This window comes from Eurypyga helias, unplaced genomic scaffold (genome assembly GCF_000690775.1).
Source record: "Eurypyga helias isolate BGI_N326 unplaced genomic scaffold, ASM69077v1 scaffold14426, whole genome shotgun sequence".
Classification (NCBI taxonomy): Eukaryota; Metazoa; Chordata; class Aves; order Eurypygiformes; family Eurypygidae; genus Eurypyga; species Eurypyga helias.
Window position 1 is genome coordinate 21,248 of NW_010258631.1, and position 14,063 is coordinate 35,310.

General features: G+C 41.8%; 1 protein-coding gene across 1 annotated transcript in view; it reads left to right on the forward strand.

Moving 5' to 3' along the window:
- The window catches only part of MRPL3 (mitochondrial ribosomal protein L3), a gene marked incomplete at its 5' end in the record, with an annotated part of 28,821 nt that extends 20,395 nt beyond the window's left edge, over positions 1-8,426 (forward strand). Inside the window, 2 exons of the mRNA XM_010154410.1 lie at positions 914-991; positions 8,277-8,426. Of these exons, the coding sequence (XP_010152712.1) occupies positions 914-991; positions 8,277-8,426 (228 nt within the window). The remainder of the gene's footprint in view (positions 1-913; positions 992-8,276) is intronic.
- Positions 8,427-14,063: the final 5,637 nt, after the last annotated feature.

Consider the following 14,063-nt stretch of genomic DNA (forward strand, 5'->3'; position numbering starts at 1 on the left):
CTAACTTTATCATGGTCCTTCACTTCCCTGTGCAAAAAGGGTATTGCAGTTTCTGTCTGGATTCTGATGTATGCATAGCTGCAGCAGTTCCTGGGCTATTACAGCGACTATTCTCTGTCTCTGAAGGTAACCTGTGCAGTTTGCACAAGAAGTGTATTAGCCTCTAGTTTGCAACAAAAAGGCTGCTGCTGCTCTCTGCTAGCTAAAGCTATTTTTTGGTGACAGAAAACATGAGTGTTCAGTTGAGCACCTCGTAGAATTAAGTAATGGTCGCAGTAACGGGACAAGGGGTGACAGGTTTAAATTGAAAGTGGGGAGGTTTAGATTGGATATCGTGAAGAAATTCTTCCCAGAGAGGGTGATGAGGCACTGGAACAGGTTGTCCAGAGAAGCTGTGGATGCCCCATCCCTGGAAGTGTTCAAGGCCAGGCTGGATGAGGCTTTAAGCAACCTGGTCTAGTGGAAGGTGTCCCTGCCCATGGCAGGGGGGTTGGAACTAGATGGTCTTTAAGGTCCCTTCCAACTCCAACCAGTCTGTGATTCTATGATAACATTGTCAGGAGCATATTTGTTTTAATTTGTCAGGTGTGATGTTTTCAAACTGATGCTGTTAGAGGGAAAAGAGATTTGGGAGCTTTGGTTGGTGTTATGCTGAACAAAGAGCTGCTTTACCAGATATAGTGTGATCACAAGCACTTTAAAACTGTTTAATAGACTCCTGCATTAGAAAGCTGTGCACTCAGAGTAGCACGTGACTGAATTTTGTGGCAGGTTTAGGCCTGTGCGAAACACTCTTCGTACCCTGAGTGCCACCTCCAGTTAGTCAGTCTGTGCTTAGCTGGACTAATGTTTGTAAAACTGGGAATAGTCTCTAAAACAAGCTCAATGTCTGTTTTTTTTTCCTGTCTCCTAGGTGTGGAGGATCAACACAAAACATGACATTATTTATGTAAATGGGTCTGTTCCAGGTCACACAAATTGCCTGGTGAAGGTAAGTTTACTAGTTTCAGTGTACTGCTGTTAGTGACTCCTAGGCTCTCTACAACTCTCTTCGTACAAAAGACAGAACACTGGTTGAATGCAATCTTCGTTTCTTCGGAGTCCCATCTTGCACTGCTGAATGAAAGGGGCAGTAGGTTCAGTTCTGTAAAAGGGAGCTGTTAATAGGGGCAGCGGGTCACCACTTACTCTAAATGGCTCATTCTTAGCTTTGCACTGGGGTTGTGCACCCGTGCAGTGTAAGATAAAGCAACACCATCGCTGTAACCCTGTGGTGTCACAGGGCTACATCCATCCCCTTTTAACACTAACCTGAGTCTAGAGCGTGGTGGTGCCTTTACCAGATTTTTACTTAAAGGCTGTGTTCGTGAACAGAAATACACAGCAAGCACTGCTTTAAAGGTTATTCAAAGCATTCCCATCCACAGGAGCAGTTGAGGTGTGGGAGGGTGCAGCTGGAGTTCACATCAATGATACGAGTTCCCTTTACAGTCAGTATAAATATGTCTGTCATTTTCTGTGGCGTTCTACAGAATTAATTTCAAATTCAGAAAAGTACTGTTAAGGTTTTTTTTCAAAATAGCCTTTTCTTTCTATTTAGCTATATCTACACATCTGCAAGCACAAATAACTTGGAGGAAGTTTATTTCTTTCAAAGTTAATAGGTTACAGAGTATCAAGCATCTTTATTACGAATTATTAGGAAGATTTTTCTTGTACATATACCTGTACATCTGATACATAGTTTAAAATCCTCACCTGTATTGTAGGGATTTAAATGACCCAGTTCTTGAAAAGTTAGAGAGTTCAGAAAGTTCAGGTGTTTTCAACTAGTTTATTTTGTTCTTGTCATACTTTACTATGGTCATCCAGTTTCTGGTATCTACTTCCTACTTGTGGAACTGAACTCCACAGTTACTGGGGACCAAGTAAATCAATCCCTTTCAAATTGGTGTTTTACACCCAGAAAAATGAAGTTTGTTGTGTTTCTTTCCTTGTAATTAAGACCTTGAGTGAGGTGTCTCTAAACTGCTTTGGTTGTAATGTCCAGCCCAAGCGAAGAATACGTTGTACATTTCTTTTCCAAGATAATGAAAATCAGCTAATCAGACGTCCAGGAAAAACAGTTTTCAGGATAACTCTTACAAAATTACTGAGCATGACATCAGTGACAGAATTAAGACTGTAGCTTGACTGGCTTGACTGCCCTTTCCTAGGCTGGAAAGCATCCCCCTTACCACCTTGGATTTACTGTTTTTGTTCTGAAAGCGGTCCTGCTGTTAGCCCAGAAGGATCCTTGGGGCAGCAGTACTGCCACAGTCAACACCCTTGTTAACAAAATGTGGCTGGGCCAAGCCGTCTGAGCAAATGCAGTAAAACAACTGCGCTGACACCTGTGACGTGACGAGGATATCGGACCTTGATTGCCATGGCAGTCTCCTGCGTGCCACTTACCTGCTTCTCATGTCCAGGGGTGGTTTCTGTGCAGTTCGCTCGCCATGGATGATAACTAAACTTTATCCTACGACCAGAAGTTAAAACTGCTCCACTATGGATTTGTTTTAAGTAAACGTAACGTTTTCATTGCTAACAAGTGGCAGAAGGCACTTTTTTGACTGCTTTACTAAGCCTTGTACGAGATGTCTACAGATGTAGGGTCTGTATGAATTGTATTTGCAAGTTCCCTATGGATGAAAATGTTTCAAGTCATAGTTACCTGCAGTTTGGAATTCCAAGTATCTTCAAGTATGTGTTTCAGCGTACACGTTTCAGAATTGGGGCTAATTCCATTGTTAGAAATGAGGGTTAAGGATCCATGGGAAGGATGAGGGATTTCATCCCTTAAAACTCTTTGGTGAACCTAATGCAATATGTGCAAGATCTTGATCAAAATGCTCCGCACTCAGACTTTCATGGCTTTTTAGTAATAAATAATGCTGGTTTGAGATGAAGGTATGCTAGTAGGTTTTATTATTGTTAGGAAACAGGTTTTACAAAATTGTTTCCACTCACGTATTTGGTGTTTGGAGAGAGTCAGGAACAGTTTGTTCTAGTTCTTCGAGCTGGTGAATCCATTCTGGGTGGTTTGGGTTTTTGTGTGGTTTTTTTCTATAAGCCATAGGAACTACATGTATTAATTAAAAAACCTTGCCTTGCATTTGAAAATACATCTCTGAAGAGTAGAGCTTTAATGTAAAAAGCGTGCAAAGCATTACTGTTCAGCGTGTGTTCTCTGATTTCTGAGGTTTTTACTCCATGTAATCTTGCTGCACTCATCTGTAGTATTTTTAGCTTGTGTCTTGTGCCTTTTTCTTCTAGGGTGTTTTCTTGTTTGCATGTAGACTTTGACATCCTGTGTATCCTTGTATATTTGTTTGGATCTGTAGTGGGGGAGACAAGTTATGGCATGTTAGTATTCATAGGTACTGTTCATTCCACTAAATCCCTGCCTGTGATTAGGTGGGACTAATGTCTAGTGGATCCATCTGTCTTTGAGCTGAAAAAGTGGAATATCACATAATCCTTGTCTCTCCAAGAGGAAGGCACTGGTGTTCAGTGCCCACTCTGTGTTGCTTGGTAACCATTAAAATCACAGTGCACCTTGAAGCATATTATTTATTTTGTATGTTATGTATTTTTGGAAACTTAGTGCATCAGCACTGTATCCAGACTGAGATGAAGCACTTAAATTTTTCAAGTTTCATTTTCAGCAGAAAAAGTGCACAATAGGAGGATTGATGGATTCCTGGTTTAATTAGAAATCGGGTTTCATTTTATATTGCACACTGAAGCATGCAGGTAAATAACTGACATAAGTAATGTTTCTAGCCAACTGGAAAACTAATCAAACAAGCTTACTTTACCACAGATTTCTTTCTGAGTGACAAGGTCTAATAAAATGAAGAAACTTTAGCACTATGCTGGAACGTATGGAATTTTCCTGTTCTGAGTAACATGGCAGAGAAAGCATCTGTGAACTATTGTATGGTGCCTATCACGATAGCTGACCTTAGGTAATACCTTTTCTCTTGGTTTGCCTTGGATTATAAGCCCTGGAGTTAGTGTACATGGTGTTGATCCTGTAGAAAAACACCATTGGTTTGGGGTTTTTGGGGGAGGGTTGTTAAGACAGAATAAGGCTGGTCAGAAATTAATATAGTCTTGAATTCAGTTTGCTTTTTTTGAAGCGAGACAGAACAGAAGCTGAGCTAGGTAATGCAACATACCTGAGGAGATAATTTCTAACATGCTACGTATTCAAACACATTTTCCTCTTTAGCAGACAACTTGCATTCTTTGCTGTGGTTGCTAACGCAGCCCGAAGCCCTGTTAAACTGCAGGTGTGAGTTGTGGTGTGAGCATCGAGTTGTGATGCCTGTTTAAGACCACCTGAAGTATTTTGTGCTGATGGATTTCTGAATTTGTGGTTGTTTATACCACCTATTATGCTATCAATATATGGGATGTGTATAGGTGCAGTTTTTTAAGTGTCTGCAAAGCCCTTTATGACTGGTTTAAAGATTTAGTGACAAAATCCCAACCAGCTCCAATTTCAGCTTTCTCTAGTATATTTTTCCTCAATAAAAAACTTCACAGAGAATATATTGTGGTACAGATACACAACTATATACACTGTCTGTCTACAGCACAGTGCACTGCAATACACAGCACTGTTAATACAGCAAGCCAAGTGTTTATGTTGTATTGAGTTACACAGTGGATGCTTTTATGGGTCGTAATAACCAGCTGGGCTCTCAGCCCAATTCTTTTTGTGGGTGAGAGCTAAATTCATGGGATTTTAGTAAACCAGAGCATTAAAACTTATTATGTCATGAGGTTCCTCTTTTTTTTCCCCTCTCTTTTTTTAATCTTTATTTTCTTTTTTTCTTCTTTTTTTGTCTTCCCCCACCTCTCTTCTTTTTCTTTTTTTTTTTATTAATATACTGAGTAGGATCAGTGCTATCCATTGTGATCAGATCAGATTTATATTAGCAGGAAACCTGCAGAAAAAAATACTTGTTTAAAGTTTAATGATGACACATCCAAGATTTTGAGCTGTAGACATTACTTTTTTTTCTTAGGGCCTAAAAGCAGTTATGAGAGAAGTTTGTGTATTCATTATTTGTAACCTTACTGTAAAAGGTTACCAAAGCAATTGCTTGTAATGCAGTTTCAGCATGGACTGATGCTTGGGGAGGAAGGAAGGGCACAGTTGCTTGGTACAGTTTTGTGTTCTTTGCTGTGAGGCGTTGTTTTCATAGAACCCTTTGGTATCCCGAACTGGAAGGAACCCATAAGTATCAAGTTTTGGAGCTTGGGGTTTTAGACTCCTTTGACACCTTTTTGACTAAGGTGAAACATTCACTGGCAGTTTTTTCCTTTATTAGGGATGCTCTCAGGAGGTTGCTGGGAGAACAGGAAGAGCAGTGCCAGGTCACACGTACTTCTTGTCCGTGTACACGCTTACACAGACAGGTGTGACTGCTGCTGCATACCATTTAGTTCCCTTAATATATTTTGATATTACTGTGCAGGAATCTGGGGTAACTCATACCGAAAACCTTTGGTATGCTGCATCCTTCATAAATGTAAAGGAAGTAATTCAGTAAGACAGATAAATCATTCCATGTTTTAAGCTGGTAATAGGTACTTTCAGATATAAAATAAAATGTAGTTCTTTATTTTGATGGAATAATAATAATGCCTAACAACTTTTGAAACATAGAAGGGAGCATGTTGTTCAGACTGGTAGTGATGCTCTGAGATGGTGCTTCGGGAGTAGAACTTCCGTTACATTTGAAAGCAGTGAGTGTAGAAGGTGATGGAAAAAGAGCTGTAGTTTTCACCAGTCAAAAGAAATACTGTGTCAATTATACCAATCGAATGAAAGCATATCGGAAGAAAATAATTTTAACGGATGTCACTTGTGCTTCTGGGATCTGTCAAGCTGCTGAGCCATTTGGAAGGGGCAAAATGAAATGGTACTGTACTCCTCTGAAAGCAAAAATGATCTGTTGAAGATGTTTCAGGAGAATCTGCTTTGAGAATTCTCCTTGTTGCACAAGAGGCACAATCTGCCAAATGCCACTTAACATTAATATGTAAAAAAGTAGTGGTCAGGCTTAACAGAAGTCTTACATTTATTTAGATAAACTAATACAGGACAAAGATTAGGCTCTTGGGTGTGCCTTCCGTTAAAAGCAGTCTTCAGGCTTACTCCAAAGCCCTATGATAAGAAGTTGCTTTAAGAAAAGAAAAAAAAAAAAGCTTTCACTTTTCAGGTGTCCAAAACTGCCTGTAATGGCACGGTATGTATGTAACAGCATGTTATTTCATGATGAGAATAATCCAAAATAACAAAAAAGTAGACATGACAAACAATAAAATGCATATGAAATAAATAAGTTATTGGAAATGAAATTATTTATTCTCATCTTCCTAATATTATTGTAATTTGTGTAGAGACCATGGGGGTGTTTGCTGTTGACAGAGGTGGTGATGTGTGATGAGATTGGAGAGTAGAAGAGAAAGGGACGAGGGAATAATAGGTAGCCAGTGAAGTTATTAAAACATGTTTTCATACAGAAAACGACAGAGTAGCAGCATACTGAGGAGGAAGGACGACTTCTCAGCCTCAGCAGTTCAGGTGGCACCGTTGAATATCTCTGACTGTTTCCTCTGAACTCACTGTTGCAGCAAAGCTCTTTGGACTTGGACCTCAGCCTGGTTTATTCCAGCTAGATATGTGCTGAAAATTGCTCCCTGCCTGGACTGTGGGCGCTTCAGAGTTATGTGTGGCAGTCTGCAAGTGTCCTAGCAGGGAGGTGTCTGCTAGAGGAGGTATGATCTACTCAGAAAGCTAAGTAGCCCCCCTAACCAATACAATGTGTTGAGCACTCCGTCCCCTCATTCTCAGCAAGTTTATCAAGCCTGCAGTTAGAAAACTGTTGGAACTTCCTCAGGAAAAAAAAAACACCACACCTACGAAAAACCAGCAACAAAACACAGTTTTTCAGAAGCTGAAGTTTAAGTCAAATTTATTGTGCACTACTTCTGCAGGAATCCTCGTGGACTTAGGGAAAGGCTCAAGTAATAGCAGATATGAATCTGGTAAATATAGTGCTGTCAGAACAGAGCTGTCAGTGGGCATAGAATTGTTTAATTTCTGGTGTAAATCACACTTGTCTTATGTGAGGTTTTTGTCCAGTGTAGTAAGAACAAGCTTCCTGTTCTTTAAAAACCCACCAAAAAAAAAAAGAGAAAGAGCTTATCTTTCCGATACTAAAATTTTGTCTCATCTATTTGTACTTTTGGGTTTTTAATTCGGTTGAATATAGTGGCTGAAAGGGATTATTACAGCTCAGGAGAAAGATCGTATGTAACAATATAGAAATGAAGAATTTCATTTTAAATAAAATTTCATCGCTTGAGAATTTGTAGCTCTTTTTTTCTTCAGAGATACCAGCTTTCTATCTTCTCCAGCAGACAAACTGCTTTTTGCTGATAATTCTAGCTACTAATTTTCTTCAGAGATTGGAGTTTCAGGGGCTAGATTTTAAATCTTTTCACATGTAGAGAGGTCAGTAGAGGAAAGTTATTTCTCTGTAGTACTACATTTCTGGGAAATTAACTTTCTTAAAGGCTTATACAAGTATAAACTTGGGTACTGATTCCTGGGTGGAGAATTCTAGATGCTTAGCCCTGTAGTCGCTGAATAGCTCTGCAGTAGCTGGAGGAGCTGAGCAGAGCACATGCACATATCTTTGCAAAATTAGTTGCCATAATTAGTTGATGTCATAAATACAAAGGCATGTCTTGGTTGTTGAAGAGGTGATTAAACAGCATATTATAACTTGATATGTAGGAAAGGAGTGTGGGATATAAACAGTTTAAAGAAGCCATACTTACATGCATTTATTTTAATAACATTTTAAAATCCTGAACAACAAATTCATGAGAGTAGGGTTTGATTCTCTCACAGTATGATACAAGTGGTAAGTTCTCTTTGGGCTTGTTGTTTCTTTTGCAGTTTTTTCTTTAAACTCCTTAATGATGGGTACAAAATGTTAAATTCAGTAGCTGGGGTTGCTATTTAGATAACTGATGATTAAACATGGAATTCGTTAGATAAACAAGGGTAATGTGGATGCTGTTGGGGTTTTTTTTGGCTGTTGTTTGTTTGTTTTAATGCATGCAAGGTGATTTCTTTCATTTCTGGTATATCACTGTCTTCTGGGGGATTTATTAACCCCACCTTTCCCCCTCCTGCGTTTTAGGTGAAAGATAGCAGACTGCCAACTTACAAGGACTGCAATAAAAACCCTCCATTCCCTACATTTTTTGCTGATGGAGATGAAAAACTACCAGAAGACTTGTATGATGAGGAGATTTTCCAGTTCACGGATCCATCTGTCACGTACACATAATTCTTCATGTCTTTGGAAAAAAACCCCACAGTTTTGTTGTTTTCACGAACTTTGTGATGCTGTTGAAGAGTAAACGTAGGAATTGCAGTCTGGCCAACTGACTTGAACACTTCAGATATTGCTGTTCTGGCCAGGTAATGAGATTTACCGCTGGCAGTTTCAAACCTGTATTTAGAGCAGCGGGGGAGCTGGAGGGGCAGGTTCTAAAGCACACCAAACAGGTTTGCTACAGTGATCTTTCCACAGCCTGTGACAGAGGACAAAAGTTACGCATTGCTGAAAAACTGTTGTTTTGAAGATGGTTCCATTTGATTTTCTAAAGGCTACCAAACTTTGTTTTGTGGAAAGTATTCTGGCTAACTCTGATCTTCAAAAAAGCCGTTTCAAATTTGCTTTGGCGTCTAGGGGATAGATAAATCTGATGTGAGTCCAACTCTGTGAAGCATAATCCCGAATAAAACAGGAAAAAACATTGCTCTGGAGCAGCACGAGCTTGGTTTGTTTCCCTCTTTTCACCGGAGCTCTGTCTCTCCTTTTGCTGTTGAGCTTAATGTAACAGATACCCAACAAATTTCCTAGAGGAAAGGGGATGCCAACCGCTGTCTGTTTCCGCAGGGAGGTCTGGCAGGGTGTCTGGTGAGGGGGTGTTCGGATGGGAAGGGTTCACTAACAAAGTGGCACTAAGACTGCAGCGGCCACCTGTTTGTCGCCTTCGCTGACAGCGTGTTCCAAACTTCACGGAGGATCCCTTGCATGATCTCTGGAGAAATGCCTGGCATCTACTGTCGTCTCTGTATTGGATTCGTATGCTGTTACAAAGAGAACAGGCCAAATGTGAAGGATTTCTCTTCATGATAATGCTTATTTTTCTTCTGCCCCACCTTTCAATAATCAATACGCTCCTTTTATTTTTCATTACAGGGTTTACTGTTTGTAAGCATGATCTTTTTGAATGCTGTAAATCCTCTGTCGTAGAGAAGCAAGTACCTGCACAACTGTCAGTGCCATCCGAGTGCTTGCTACAAGCCCTGCAGTAGTTCAAGAATTTGCATATACTGAGCTACACTTAATACTGTGGCACTGCTGTCTGCTTGTCTTGGCAGCTTCATCACAAGGCATCAGATATCTAAAGCAAATACGAGATATTTAAAGGCTTTACTAGCACTGTCCAGTTTAAAAGGTGATGTCCTTGTCCTCATGGCATCTCTCAGTCACTGAAGAGGTTGAATTCTTTCGTAATAGTTTGTAGAAAACACATGCTATCTTAAAGAGACTGTATATAGGTACTGACTTAGAGCAGACTGGGAGACTTCATTAGAGACTGTGCTGTGGAAATGTGAACTGGTAGGTATCTACATTGTAGGGTATCCTCTTAGCTGGATTCAGTCAAATTAAAAATGCGATTCAGATGCTGATTATTCATCAGAATGCTGAGTAACGGAACCACCTTCATGCTTCCCCTTCTCTTCAGTAACAATGGCTCCGCAAGTGCAGACATCATGCACAGCAGATGTGAGGCAAAAAGCTCATGTGTGTCACAAATACCCAGTGGGATGTCATGTTTTTGTGATGCTAGTAATGAGGGCAACCTGTCGCCCGTTCCGGATAGTTGCCATTACCTGAAGAGGTGTTCCATCTCCTGAAAACAATAGATTTTAAAACTTAGAGCGTTTCAAGTGCTGTCCAACACGTGTAAATCTGGCTGCGTCCAAATGAGTAGTCTGCTGTCCTGCTCTAGTTTATGGGATAATTCTGGCACACATGTGCTTTCCTTGAGGGGTTTTGTTGGTGGTGGTTGGTTGGGGTTTTTTACTTAATTGGTAATGATCCTGGACTGTCACTGAGTTGACCATGTGGAGAGTTGCTTACTCCTACTTGGTTTCTCAGCTGGAAGTTCCGGGACCAGGATCCTCTCCTATAAATTGTTATATTTTGGGTTTGCTTTCAGTGTATGCCTTGGAAAGCACCAAGAATCAAATGTGGGCTCAGAGGGACCCGCAGCTTGAAGAAAAGTAAATTAAAATTAACTCTGTGTCAAATGAAATTTCAGCTCAAGGAGAAAATCGACAACCTGCTTTAATTCCTGTTTCTTTGGTGAGAGAACTCCCCTTTTGGCATAAACTGTGAAATTCCAGTGATCTGATCATCTTCCTTTTTTTGCTTCATTGTCTGGGGAAGGACTGCAGCCGCTGAGGGAATTCTGTAGCTAATGTTGCTTTCCATTTGTTTAGCTCTGAAATTTCTGTGGAAGCCCATATGCTGTCAGAGTAGGCTCTGCAGCCGTGCTTTTGAGGCGCGTGCTGCATGTGAGCCGTGCGGTGTTTGCCACACGCTGCCTTTTCAAGTAGGCGTTGGTCTCGTTTTTCTCGAGATGTACAGGTGAAACCTTTCCCATCTTTGTTTATCCAGAGTGCTTGGGCAATAGAGACAGGAGCTTCCATAGCTCGAGTAAAGACGGACATCCTGAAGGTCAGTATTTTCTGTAGAGCGGATGCAGATAGATGGATTGATGTGAGCTCAGTCACGCAGTCCAGGTTGGAACACAAGTATCTGTTGGACCTGTTCTTCCATCGGGCGTTGGAAGGCTTACGGTGTCTTGCATTTCATTTTCCATGCGCTCCCCATCTCTCTGCCTCCTTTTCTGTCTAAGGAAGGGACTTTGTGCAGGAGAAAGGCAGGCTCGATTTATTTCAAGGAGCAGAATTGTTCAGGGGCGTACTGACACCGAATGCTTTAAGCCCACCTCCGAGTCTGTTCTTGGAAAAGGCCAAGGGTGCTTACTGAAGTATTTTTAGATTTTATCGAAGGTGCCAGAACCGACTGTTTGTTCTTTACTCCCTCAGCATGGCTGAAGGTTGTTGTGCCTTAGTGAGCAGGCGTGCTTTTAAGAGTCAAATACAAGCAGACTAAATTAGGCAAATATCAAGTCCTTGTGTCTCGGATGAGCCAAGAGTTTCTTGTGCTAAGGGAATTGGTCATTCTTCTCAAAAGGCCAACCAAGGGCTCTGTTGCAAGTAGATACCTGTGTGTTTTGTTGCTATTCCTGAGTATTGAAAGTTTAGAGCCACCAGGGAACGTACGCCCAGGCTGCAACACCAGCAGCAAAAAGCAGTTCTTATTCCATGTTATCTGTAGATTATTAAAGAGGAAGGAGCTGAACATGTTACCAGGAGTCTGAGTCCCATAGGACAACATCCTGCCCAATGTTGTGGCCTGTTCCTTCCGAGTCCTTGGGCTGGTAAAGGGCCTGTGCTTTCCCTAGCATGTACCAGTTTGCTTTGTGATGCTTAAAAACCGTAAGAGGATCCAGCAAAAAGCAGGAGTGCTTTTAAAGTCCTGAGTGCGAGTAGGTTTATTGTGTCCTCTAGTACCATTCTAGCAGGAAAGCTGTGTGCAGCTCTCCTCTTGTGTTTTCTGGCAAAACACTAACACACCGGTGCCCGTACGGCCTGGGAATTTGACTGTGCCTGGAGCTGCCCATAAAGGTGACGCAAAATGCAGATTCCAAGCAGTTCCTTCATATTTAGCCCTTTTTCTGGAGGCATTTGCGACTCTAAGGGCTGTGGGCGAGGTGCTGAGCTGGGATTTGCATGTCCAGAGCACGTTACACCCTCCTTAGACTGTTCTGTTTGTTTGGGTTGGTGGGGTGGTTTTAGCATCACTATCCTGCTGCTTGGGAGGAGGAGGCAGGGTAAAGCTGTAGCTGTATCCATGGCTTCATGGCGTGACTGCTTTGAAAAATAAATACTCTTGATTAATAACCCCTCTCAGTGGTTCTGTAATAGTCCATGAATAAACAGCGGCAAGCTTACAATATAAGTTGAAGGTAAAAAGAGAGCAGGAAGAGGAAATCAAAACACTCATCCGTCACTTGACAACATAATTGCAGTCATTGATGATAAACAAGGAGAGTTTATTTTTCTTGAATCCATACTTTTAAATACCGTTGCTCTGTCATTATGTGAGACTGATAAACATTTTCCTTTGTTATTTTCACTTGGTGCGAAAAATGTCGTTCTGCTGGCATTTAACAAATACTATTCTAGTAAGTTGAAGGGATGACAAGAGTTTATAAGTAGAATTTTACCTTCCTCCACCTTCCATGTGGATTTTGGAGCCTGGTATGGCCCCAGCTTTTCCTGAAATCACTGTTTCCTTCCTGAATTCTAAAAAATTCTGGCGGACTGAAAGAAGACCGGTTCCAGCATCAGCTGGGAGGGAGGCTGACCTGCCTCCGCAGCACCTGACACCCCAAACCACCAGCTTTGCACTGGCAGGCGGTGCGGAGCAGGCGAGTGCATCGGTGCAAGGCCCGTACCGGTGCATCCCGCACGATGCCGAGGTAATTACTGTGTAACAGGAGTTGCTGGCCCAGTTCTAGGGTGTTCGTAAAGTCTGGCTAATGGTGGGGGGATGGGATTTCCTGTCGTAATAACCACAGTGAGGACAGTGGTGGGGTTCATTCATTTTCTGAGTGCTGTGTCTAAATCTTTTTGCGGGGCTTGGATCATTCTCTTGATTTATGTCATTCCCATGCCTCCTTGAAATTTCATGTGGGAGTGCCTCAGTTTTGTAACTGTAAGCATTACTTGTACACTGTCTTCTAATAATTACATCCTGTGCCCTTCAGTGCACAGATAGTGCATATTAATTGCGTTTAATGAGCATCTCTCACCTGTGCCAAGTTGCCCTGTGCTGTTGCACACCTTGGTGTGTAACATAGCATAGCGTGGTTTATTTATACAACACCTGATGGCACTTAACAGCTGCAAAAACATGCAAAAATGCTGACCTTGATCTTGGGTATTTATTAGTTTTTGGAGAAACTTGCAGTTTCTGGTGAAGGAATTTAAGTTGGTTATGTGCAGCCTTAACGTTACCAGGGGAGAAAGAGGATTTCGTTTTGGCCGTGTTTGAAGCGTGGCAGCAGAACGGGCAGGAAGCTGGCGGGTGCTCCCGGGGGCTGTGTGTTGCAGCAAGGTGCGGTGTCGAGGAGTGAAGGGGTACACTAGGACTGAGGGTCTCCAAATTAATGCAGCCTGCTGAGCTACCTCACCAAGTGCCCAGAAAGGTGTGTGGTGGGAGCTGGGGAGGACTGTCACACCGTTTCAGTCACCAGTTGTTCTGTCCATGCACTCTGCCTTGCGTCTCCTCTCATTTTACACAATGTGTGCGTGGTAAGTGTGAATGTGTCACTGGAGTGGGCGTCACGAGAAAGATTTCCAGCAGTATCGACATCCGTCATAATGTAAGGACTAATGAAGTCCTAGTTCTCTCTGTGTTTGTCCCGCTTTGCTCATTCCAGTAGGATTTCACGTGTGGTTCCCACCTGTGCGCGTGGTGGATGATGCAGACTCGTTTCTGTTTGAATACCAAAGACTGGAGGTATGTTCTTGCTTTCTGACCTAAGTAGGCAACTGGTAATTTGTGGAATTAGAGCTTCTACCTAGTTGCTGCCCATGATGAACCAAAATCACTGCTTGTAAATACTTTGATTTTGGGGTTAAATTAGTATCTGCTTTCATGGCAGTAACTTTGAGCACAAGGACAGAACCCAGAAGGGGCAGTCTGCTGAGAAATGGAGTGCAGATTCCAGTACGAATGCAGAAAATGTTTATCAGAATCACAGACTGGTTT